The sequence below is a fragment of the Diospyros lotus genome, chromosome 2 (assembly GCF_014633365.1).
Source record: "Diospyros lotus cultivar Yz01 chromosome 2, ASM1463336v1, whole genome shotgun sequence".
Classification (NCBI taxonomy): domain Eukaryota; kingdom Viridiplantae; phylum Streptophyta; class Magnoliopsida; order Ericales; family Ebenaceae; genus Diospyros; species Diospyros lotus.
In genome coordinates, this window is record NC_068339.1 from 39122558 (window position 1) to 39133860 (window position 11303).

Genomic DNA, 11303 nt, shown 5'->3' on the forward strand with positions numbered 1-11303 from the left:
GGCGATCAGCCCAATCTTTTTGAGTGAGTTACGGTAATTATTGCTGCTTAGATACCCTAATTAACTATATATATATATAGATGGATCTTCATTTGGGACCATTCAAAAGCTATCGAAATTAAATAGAAAATGAAGCTCTAATAGACCCCATAAACCCAAAAAATGGTCCAAATTCACTGTTCAGGCTTAACCCAACAACACTAATCTATTGATATGATAATCCTGGGCATGTGATTACTGGAATTCTTTATTAATTTGGGTTGCAAAGCAAAGTTAAGCTAAGCTTATGATGAGAACCATTATTTGAAGAATACATATATAAATATATATAAAATACAAAAGTTAAAATCATATGGCTTACACGTTGCACAAGACCTTTTTAAGGGTACAGACTAAAGAGGAAGAGGGGATATTTAATTTTATATATAATAATAGAATTAATCTACATAAAAAAATGTTAGCCGCCACCCCCATCAATGGTATATATATAGTATGATGTGATGATCTTAACAAAAATCACCCACCTATACATTCTTTACTTTATTAGAATTAAAAAAAAAAAAAGTATGGTTTTCTTACAGTACCCTTATTTTTTTTTAATTTTAGAGTAATTTGTATTTGCAATTTTTGTGATTTTTATTATTTTTACAAATAATTTTTATTATTATTTTGAGTCCTAAATAAGCCATCAAGAGAGACAAAAAAAAAAACCCTTCTTCCTCCTCTCCAATGCTGTTCCTCCAGCAGTCATCCCCCCCCCCCAGGAAAAAGGGTATTTTTATCTTTTTAAATATTCAAAGGGTCATTATAATGAGTTGTTAAAATAACAAAGAAGATAATTTATAACTCAATTTAAGTGGTTGAGATGATAAAATAATTATTTTACTTTTTTTCATTGACCAATAGATTGATTAGATGATCCAAATATAGGGATAAAAAAGGGGTTTCAACATTCATTGTGGTTGCATTTTATTGTGTTTTTATTATATAATAATATATTAATACATAAATATAAAAAAGTACGTACAATCCAGATAGCATTTCCTAAGTTTGTTCTTAGTTGCCCATCATCTTGCACGCATGGATCTTATGTGTCTGTGTGTCTGTGTGTGTGGGGAGCAATAATTGGAACTCTATTTGGTCAATTAATCATCACGAATTGGAAAAGTATGTGCATCATATGGTTGCGGATAACTATGGAGCAGGAGGAGAGGCAAACAATATTATTATGCTATTATTATGTGCCCACTAAAGCTGGTGGACGCATGCACCACGTCACCTCATGACCCAGTCCTTTACTTACCCCCGCGCGCGCACACACACACACACATATATATATATATATATAAAAGGCCTTCTGTACAAATAGCATATATAATCCTATATATATAGATGATGGAGACAGGCTGAACTGAAGAAGAAGCCATTGCACATCCCAAAATAGGCACTAGACACTGCCTGTCTCCTAGTCTACATATGATGATTGCTACAGAAATGTCTTCTTCTTATTTTAAAGTGGCGGCAGAGAGTTTTCCGGCCAAAGAGGGGGTGGCGGTAAGGAGATACGATGAAGAGAGGGACAAGGTGGCGGTGGAGGAGCTCGAGCAGCGCTGCGAGGTTGGCCCGCCGGGGAAGCCGTCGCTGCTCACTGACCTCATGGGCGACCCCATTTGCCGAGTCCGCAACTTCCCCTCCCATGTTATGCTGGTAATTCTTCTGCCATGCATTACACACACGTGTATATTTAGATATATATATATATATAAACGGGATTCAAAATAATGAAATATTATTTCGACGTCTTTAGCTATAAGATGACGTTGAAATAACAGGTGGCGGAGTACGGCGAAGGGAAAGCGATTGTGGGAGTGATTAGGGGCTGTATAAAGACTGTGACCAACGGTAGAATGGCTTCAGGGGACCACGACCTTCCCTCCTATGTGAGGTTGGCTTATATTCTTGGACTCAGGGTTTCGCCTGCCCACAGGTTCATCTCTCTCTCTCTCTCTCTCTCTCTCTCTCTCATCCACTGCATGCATATCCTAGCTATAATACATCAATGGTAATGGACAAATAAACTTTATTTATATTTAAATTACATATAATTATATATGATGAGTGTGGTAATAGTTTTAGTTATGTTTTACATCATATATATATATTATCCGTTTTAGTGAGGGGCACATGTATTCTTAAAAGGGTTCTTGTGAAGGGAGGTTATTCTTTTTTTGTTTTTGTTTTTTAAATAAAACTATGTAATGACACTTATTAAATATAAATGATTCTAAATCAAAACAAATAATAAATTATATAGCATCAATGATATCTTTTACTCAAAAATTAAAATTAAACTATGATGTCCTTTCCATATATAAAGACTAAAGAGTGGATATATATGTTCTTCCTTGTACCCAGGAAAGTAGAGGACACAGTTGAATTGAGGATTATTCTTCCGCCGTCTAGGCGGCCCGCACATATTAATTCAACGATGTCAGATCGATCAAGCTTGAATCTTTTATTCATTATATATATATAACCCTCTAATTATTCATTCAAGCACATAAGCATATTTATATATATCTATATATAGATAGATGGAATTTATAAACCCACCTATGCATCTCTTTATAACACCCCATCTCACCATAAACTAGGTATATCCTTCCAGATAATTAACGATTTGACAGGATCGCACGGTGCTTTTGTCGACAAATTAATACAAATTGTGCACGGAATATGTTCTAATTATGACTAAGTAAGTTAGATTATTGGCCACATGAATTTTAATTTTTAAATGTTTGCAGAAAACTGGGCATCGCCACAAAGCTGGTGGAGAGTTTGGAAGAGTGGTGCAAGCAAAATGGGGCGGAATACGCGTACATGGCCACAGAATGCAGCAACGAAGCTTCGCTGAACTTGTTTACAGTGAAGTGCAAATACATCAAGTTTCGTAGAGCCGAGGTGATGGTACAACCAGTTCATGCACACTACAAGCCACTTGGGTCGGGCATCAAAATCCTTAAAGTCCCCCAACAACTTGCCCTTTCTATTTATAGCCAAATCTTTGCCAAATCCGAGTTCTTCCCCGAGGACATGGACCGGATTCTGACCAACAAGCTCAATCTGGGCACCTTCTTGGCCGTACCCAGCAAAAGCCCCGGGATTTCGAGTCATTTACCGTCGGGGCCATTCGCTATCCTGAGCGTGTGGAACACGAAGCAGGTGTTCAGGTTGCAGGTGAAGGGCGTGTCGAGGTTAACGTCCGCGTGGTGCGCAGGGAGCCGGGCCGCCGACGCCCTGCTGCCGTGGCTGGGCATTCCGTCGGTGCCGGATCTCTTCACCCGGCAGTTCGGCGTTTACTTCCTGTACGGCCTTCACATGGAGGGCTACGGTGCTTCGCGCCTCATGAAGTCTCTATGCGCCTTCGCGCATAATATGGCCAAAGATGATGATGGATGCGCCGCCATCGTGGCCGAGGTGGGCCCGAGGGACCCCGTCCGCCTGGCCGTCCCCCATTGGCCCAAGTTCTCCTGGTCGGATGATGTCTGGTGCATCAAGAAGTTGATAGAGAAAGGCGATCACGGTTGTGGGCCGTTGGATTGGATCAAGTCTCAGGCCTCATCCGATGTGATTTTTGTTGACCCGCGCGATTTTTGACATGTGGCGGTTATGTATGGTTCATTAAGTGTTCATTCATGGCACCATTTTAATGAAAAATAGTACGGTAATGTTGTTTGTATAAAAAGTGTGTATTTTTTAAAAATTATAAATATTTTTATTTTTACATAATAATAGAACTATTTATAGTAAAGGTGGGGTTAATTGATTATATATCTTTTTAATTTTTTTTAAATTAGTCATAACTCTCATTTTTGGATAGCTAAATTGATTATAAATATCCTTAAATTTTTATTATTTGCCAAATTGATCTTTAAATCTTTTCAAAAAAATCATAAGATTCCTTTAATCTCAAACCATAAAACCTAATCGAAAAAATGGTCTCATTGCTCTTGTTTTGAAAGTATCAAAACCTATTCCTTATCAGATTTTATTTGATTTCTTAAAATCACTCGTAACTTCTTTTTCACTTTAACTAATGTTTCTAATAAATCATTTAAATTCAAATTTCGTTTTTGAAGATTCTCAATTTATTCTTTTAAAACTTTATTTTCATCATTTAAAGTGTCTTTCTCTTTTCTCAAAGAAATAGATTCTTGTTCAAAATTCTTTATCTTTTTCTTTAAAAGATTATTTTTTAAGCTAACTTTTTTCAGACTCTTTCGTTAAGTCATTAAATGTATCATGCAACTCGTCTAAAATAAAGTTGGAAGTGTAATGAGTAGAGTAACAAGATGTTATCCCATTTTCTTCCTTGGCCATGAGATATAAGTTGGCCACTTCTTGCTCTCGTGATTCTTCACTAGGGGGATGAGTCCTCATCGCTCCATGATGCAAGCATCTTCTTTTTCCCTTTCTTAGCATTCTTCTTTAGCAAAGGATATTTCGTCCTTATATGACATAGTGGTTTCTTCTTTTTGCTCTTTTATCTCTTTTGAAATTTTTTCTTTGGTTAAATTTTTCCTTCTTTAAAAATCTATTGAACTTTTTTTCTTAAAAAACAATATCTTATCATCACTATCATATGATTCTTTTTTCTCTTTTTTAACTTTGAAAGCAATATTATTTTGTTTATTTGGTTCCTCGACTATATCTCCTTTTAATAAAATTTCATGAGTCATCAAGAATCAAACCAAATTATCTAAGGACAAAGTATCTAAATCTTTGGATTCGATAATAGCTTGTTACCTTTGGATCCCAACCCATTGGAAGTCATCTAATGATATTTTTTACCTTCTCTCCATTGGTGTAGGTTTTTCCCAATGACTCTTAAGTCGATGACTATGTTATTGAAACAGGTGAGCATATCCTTGATTGTTTCTTCTTTCTTTATGAAAAATAATTCATAATCATGGGTTTAGAATATTAATCTTAATCTCCTTTACCTATTTTGTACCTTCATGTGTGACTTTTAGTTTGTCCCATATTTAATTTGTTGTCTTGCAAGTTGAGACTCAATTAAATTCCTCCAAACTTAGAGTACAAAACAAAGTGTTCATGGCTTTTTCATTTATCTCCAGAGTCATATTTTCTGCTTCCATCCACTCCTTCATGTTTTCCATTTTTGGAAGCTCTACCCCTTCTATTTATTGTTTGCAAAATGCTAATGCCTTGCATAAGAAATTAAACAATATATTTTTTTTTCTTCCAATAATCATAGTTAGTGCCACAAAAAAAAAAAGGACGGTTGCTCATTTGACCCTCAATGTGAGAAGAGCCAAAAATGTGTGCCATTTGAAAAAGATTCTCTTTAGATTGTTAAATTGAAATATGCAAGGAGATTGACTCTAATATTAATTGTTGTGATGTAGCACACTTGAATCACTACATACTCACGAGAGGGGTGAATTGAGTGGTTTTAAAAATATTTGAAATTTTTGAATTTTTGAGAGTAAATGTAAATATAATGCAATGAAATAGTGATTTGATCAAATGAGTAAATAATGCTAGAGGAAATAATGACAACAAGTAATCGAGGCACAAGGTTATAAAGCAATGAAAATATAAAGCAATGGAACAGTGATTTGATTAATAATGACCCAGTTGTGGAAGATGATGAAGGAATGCAGATCCAATGACTGAGATTTGTCAAAAGCTAATGGTTTGATCCAATGGCTCTACTACTGGTTTATTAGAATTTTGGATAGAAAACAAACTACAATCAAACCATCAACTATACAAACGAACACATAATTTTAAGTGAAAAACAAAAATCGAGTAAAAAACACTATCAGAAAGAACAAAATATCATTAAGATGATATTGCTACAATAATATCAAGGTACTGAGCACCTATTTATAGACATAATACTCATTTATAGATGTATACAATATATTATATTTTAATCAAAAGATGAACCATAAAGATAAGTCTTTAATTAGAAATGAATTCTAATCACAGTTAAAATTAAAGTCTTAATTACAATCAAATTAGAAATTTCAATCATATATAAATTTAAAATTTGGATTACAATTATCACAATCATCTCAAGTTCCCATGTTTAGTTACCAAGGGTGGAAGACCATCATCTTCCTCCTATTTATAAGATAAAGAATTTGTCTTTTAAATCTTTTTCTTTTGAATCACACTTGCTAAAAGGGGCATAATTTTTAAAAAAAAACATAAAAACTATTTTTTCAAATTAATAAAAAGTACAAAAATTAATTTTCACCCCCCTTGCCAAACCCATTTTGGGTCAACATTTTCTTCTATGTATATGTATGTATGTACACTTTGTGTTTTTTTTTTTTCCTCTCACTTATATTTAGATGCTTACATATATACATATGTATTTATGTATTTAACCCATTATTTTGGTTAATTGTGGTATGTCCTCATCTTTTTTCTATCTATTTGTCTTTTTAATAAATCTTTAAGATCCACTATTTTTATATCTCATTCTAACCCTCCATTACCTATTCAATTTATTGGGATCCAATTGCTACAACCTTTACTTAGAAAGATATTTTTAAAAAATTATTTTCCTAAAGAAATATTTTCTCAAGCCACTCATGTATCAAAATTTTGAACAATCGCATCGATACTTTCAAAATTTGAATAATTGTCCACTAAACTCATTTTTGATGATCGTTATTCAAAAATTAACTTGCTAAACATATACAAAAATCTTGATAATTGCACTGGCATATGGTTATGTGTTTAAATATATTTTTTTCCAAAAACTAGGATAAGTGACCAAACTTTTGACGCAAGAATCATTGGAAACCAAATTTTCTTACATTTAATTATAAATTTTTTTGTGAAACATATCTAAATAGTTTAAAAGAAACACTACTCTGAACTAGTTCGTGCCGATGGCTTCTTCAGAATGGTAGACATTATATTAAATTACAAGAAAAATTAAGACGATGTTTTAGGAATTTTAGTTTCTAAAAAATTAGTTTTACGTTTTATACGCAATATCATCTTATGAATTTTATAAATGATGTGAAATTTTTATGAATTTTAATAACAATTTGTGTATTTTAAATATTCGAATTTGATAGAATATTAACAATCATATTAAAGAAAAACTCTAGGAGACTCTTAAGACAAAGGATGAGTTAATGATAACTCAAAAAGAGTATAAAATGATAAAATCCCTTAGATTTGATCTAAACATGTTTTAAATACATTAAAACTCAGATTATTACTCTTCTAAACAAGGCTGAGAAAATATATTTTTCTATTTCTTAAGATTATACGATGATTTCTCTTTTCTCTTTATTGAGGAAGAGAATAATACAAAAGAAAAATAACAAAAAAGGAAAGAGTAATATACACAGAATATACATAGCTCCTAAGATATACAAAAATATCTTCAAGCTGTCTTGAAGATATCTTCCATGACAAGCTTGCTTACAAGATTTTCAAACTAAGTTCTGTGTACTCCTTTTGTAAGAATGTCAATCACTTGGTCAACTGTTGGAATGTAGGGCATACAAATTACTCCATTATCAATTTTTTTTCCTTAATAAAGTGTTTATTCACATCTACATGCTTCGTCATGTCATGAAGAACTGGATTATAAGCAATCGAGATTGCAGTTTTATTATCACAGTAAACTTTAGTTGAAAGGGAAGTGGAGACCCTCAAGTCTGATAGAAGCCTCTTTATTCACATGACCTCACAAATACCATAAGCAACTGCACAAAATTCGGCTTCAACACTGCTTCTAGTCACCACATTTTGTCTCTTACTCCTCTAAGTAACAAGATTGCCTTTTACAAAGGTGTAGTACCCTAATGTAGATCTTCTGCCAGTTATACTACCTGCCCAGTCTACATCTGTATAAGCCTCTACATGAAGATGTTCACGTTTTCTAAAAAGTAGACCTTTCCCAGGGGTTCCCGTTATTTGTCGTAGAATTCTGTAGGTAGCTTCAAAATGTTGTGAACCAGGTGAGTGCATAAATTGACTTACAACATTTACAGCAAAGGCTATGTCTGGTTAAGTATGGGATTGGGATAGATAGATAAGTCTACCTACAAGTCTTTGATATTTCTTAATTTCTCACATTCTTGGCCTCGGCAAGTTGAAGTTTTAAGTTAGGTTCAATGGGAGTTTCAACAACCTTACACCAAGTATTCTTGTTTCACTGAGTAAATCCAGAATATACTTACGTTGGTTAACAAAGATCCCCTCCTTAGATCTTGCAAATTCCATCCCAAGAAAGTACTTTATAGGACCCAAGTCCTTAATCTCGAACTCATGAGCTAATCTCCTCTTAAGCTTTTCAATCTCTCCCTTGTCATCATGAGTCATTATTATATCGTCCATATAGACAATTAAGATTGTTTTTTTATCGTCACTTGCGTGCTTGAAGAACAATGCGTGATCTGCTTGGCTCTGAATGTAACCATAGCTTTTCACCGCTTTTCAAAATCTTTCAAACCATGCTCTCAGAGACTGTTTTAGACCATACAAGATTTTTTTTAAATGACATACCTTGTTTGTACCGAGCCTCTTTTCAAACCCTAGTGGAAGATCCATAAACACTTCTTTTTCTAAACCACCATTTAGGAAGACATTATTTACATCAAATTGGTGGAGTGGCCAATCAAAATTCACTACAAGGGAGAGGATAACTCGAATGGAGTTTATTTTAGCTACTGGAGCAAATGTTTCTTGATAGTCGATGTCGTATGTTTGGGTGAAACCCTTAGCAACCAACCTTACTTTATATCTTTCTATACTCTTGTCTGCCTTACATTTTATAATAAATACCCACTTACAACCTACCGTTATTTTATCTTTTGGTTTGTTCACAATCTTCCAAGTTCCATTCTTTCTAAGAGTACTCATTTCCTCCTGAATTGCTAACTTCCAATCTGGGTCACCAAGGGCATCATGAATTGTTCTTGGGACATGCAAGTTAGAAATATTTGAAGGAAAAGCCTTATGATGATTGGACAATTTTTGGTATGACAGGTATTTAGTAATTGAGTGTATGGTACAAGATCTCACTCATTTCCTAGTAGTAATAAGGACATCAAGATCGGACAAGTCAAATGAAGAATAATCTAAAGGAGTGAGTTTAGAGTTACCATGAGAAGAAGAAGTACTATCGGAAAGCCCATCATTAGAAGACGTCGATTGTTCAATTGTTAGAGGAATATTCGGATTGATAGTATTCTTCAGGGTTTGCCTTCTTGTATAAAACTGAAGCTCCGATTTTGAAATATTTTGATCCGTTTCTCCCCCTGATTCCAATCCCATCACGCTAGGCACCTGTGAACCAGACACACACTTTTCCACAATGTTTGGAACATTTATATCCTTGAGTTGTTCATCAGAGTGGAGGAGAGCACCAATCATGGTAAGACGAGGATGATAGAGTTTTAAGTAATTATCCTCCTTAACATTAGAATTCAAAAAATTATCTTCTTTCTCAATATGCTCCCCTGAAGATGATTTTTGAGAAAGTAAGGTTGAGTTTCGAGGAAAGACACATCCATACTAATATAAGTTTTTTTGGTGACAGGATTAAAGCATTTGTACCCTTTTTTATTTGGTGCATAACCCAGAAAGACACATTTTTTAGCTGTGGGATCTAATTTGGAACGAAATATTTGAGGAACATAAACAAAGCAAGTGCATTCAAAAACTTTTAAGGGTAACTCAGAATATATACGATAGAGAGGGAAGAGTTGTTTTAAAGAGTGTAAGAGAGTTTGAAACTGTAAAACGTGAGTGGGTATATGATTGATGGATAGGAAGCGGTTAAAATTGTGTTACCCCAAAGGTATTTAGGGACATTCATAGAAAACATGATGGCTCTGGCAACCTCGAGTAGGTGTCGATTTTTCCGTTCAATAATACCATTTTGTTGGGGAGTTTCACGGCAAGTAGATTGATGTAAAATTCTTTTTTCTTTTAAAAAAACCCCCTAAAGATTCATTAAAATATTCAATGCCATTATCAGATCAAAGAATACAGATTTTTGTGTTAAATTAAGCTTCAATCATATTGAAAACAATCTTTGAAAGTTCTAGGCACATTTGATTTCTTTGCAAGTAAGTAAACCCAACAAACTCGAGTATGATCATCAATAAAAGTAACAAACCACTTTTTGCCAGACAAAGTGGAGACCTTAGAAGGGCCCCAAACATCACTCTGTATTAAATAGAATGGTTTTGAAAGATAATAGGTGGAAAAAATTTAATACGATGATAATAGAAGTAGAACTAATACCACTCAGCTCGTGAGCTTTTTTATTACACAAGACATCTCCATCCAAATAGTAGAGCCCGTTTATTTCTCTAGCACTGTTAATCGTCTTCCCCGAGTTTTGGGCCTGAAAAATGCAATAAGAATAAAAAAAGATAACACGACAGTTAGAGTCTTTGGAGAGTTTACTAATAGAAAGAAGATTGCATGCAAGTTTATGAACATGGAGTATTGATTGAAGATTAATATTGTTAGAAAGTTTAATGAGACATTTACCTGCAATAGGTGAAAGACTACCATTGGTTATTCTTATTTTTTCACTACCAGAACAAGGAATATATGAGTTGAATAGATGCGATAAACCAATCATATGATCAGATACTTCTGAATCAATGATCCATGGAATAGATTGAAAATAGCTAGATAGGGCAAATGAATTTCTACCTGAATAGGCCAAAGAACAATTGGGTGTACTAGGGGACAGATTAAGCTTAAGCAGTTGTAAAAGTTGATCAAGTTGCTCTTTGTTGAATGGTCCTGCATCAGCTTCATCGGCTATGGTTAGGATCGCTTCGATCTGGACTTCCAATTGGCTGGCTTGCCATGAAGCACCGAACAGGTCTCCCGAGTATGGTGTGGTTTATTGCAATGATCACACCAAACATAAGGCTTTTCTGCCACCTTTCGTTGACTCGCAATATGCCGTCCACCAGCATTAGCATCAGCAATCACGAGCGCCATATTTTCAGATAGCCCATTTTCACCACTTTTTTTCTTGCCCAACATAACCAGTCTTCGGTTTTCTTCATGCCGAACTTCAGAAAAAGCTTCACTAAGAGACGGGAGTGAATTTATACCGACGATCCTCCCTTGGACTTCATCATACTCAACATTGAGTCTAGCAAGAAAATTAAATACCCGGTTAGCATCAACCATTTTCTGATAATATTTGCAATCTTCTGTGTTTTTTCACTCATATGTATTGAAGAGATCCAAGTCCTGCCAAATGCGCTTAA

At 34.4% G+C, this 11303-nt stretch overlaps 1 protein-coding gene across 1 annotated transcript; it reads left to right on the top strand.

Moving 5' to 3' along the window:
• Window positions 1–1411: 1411 nt before the first annotated feature.
• LOC127795374 (probable N-acetyltransferase HLS1) lies at window positions 1412–3744 on the top strand. The gene is made up of 3 exons (XM_052327017.1): window positions 1412–1707; window positions 1833–1987; window positions 2805–3744. The coding sequence occupies exons 1-3, from the start codon at window positions 1477–1479 to the stop codon at window positions 3655–3657; spliced, it is 1239 nt and encodes a 412-aa protein (XP_052182977.1). The 5' UTR covers window positions 1412–1476; the 3' UTR covers window positions 3658–3744.
• Window positions 3745–11303: the final 7559 nt, after the last annotated feature.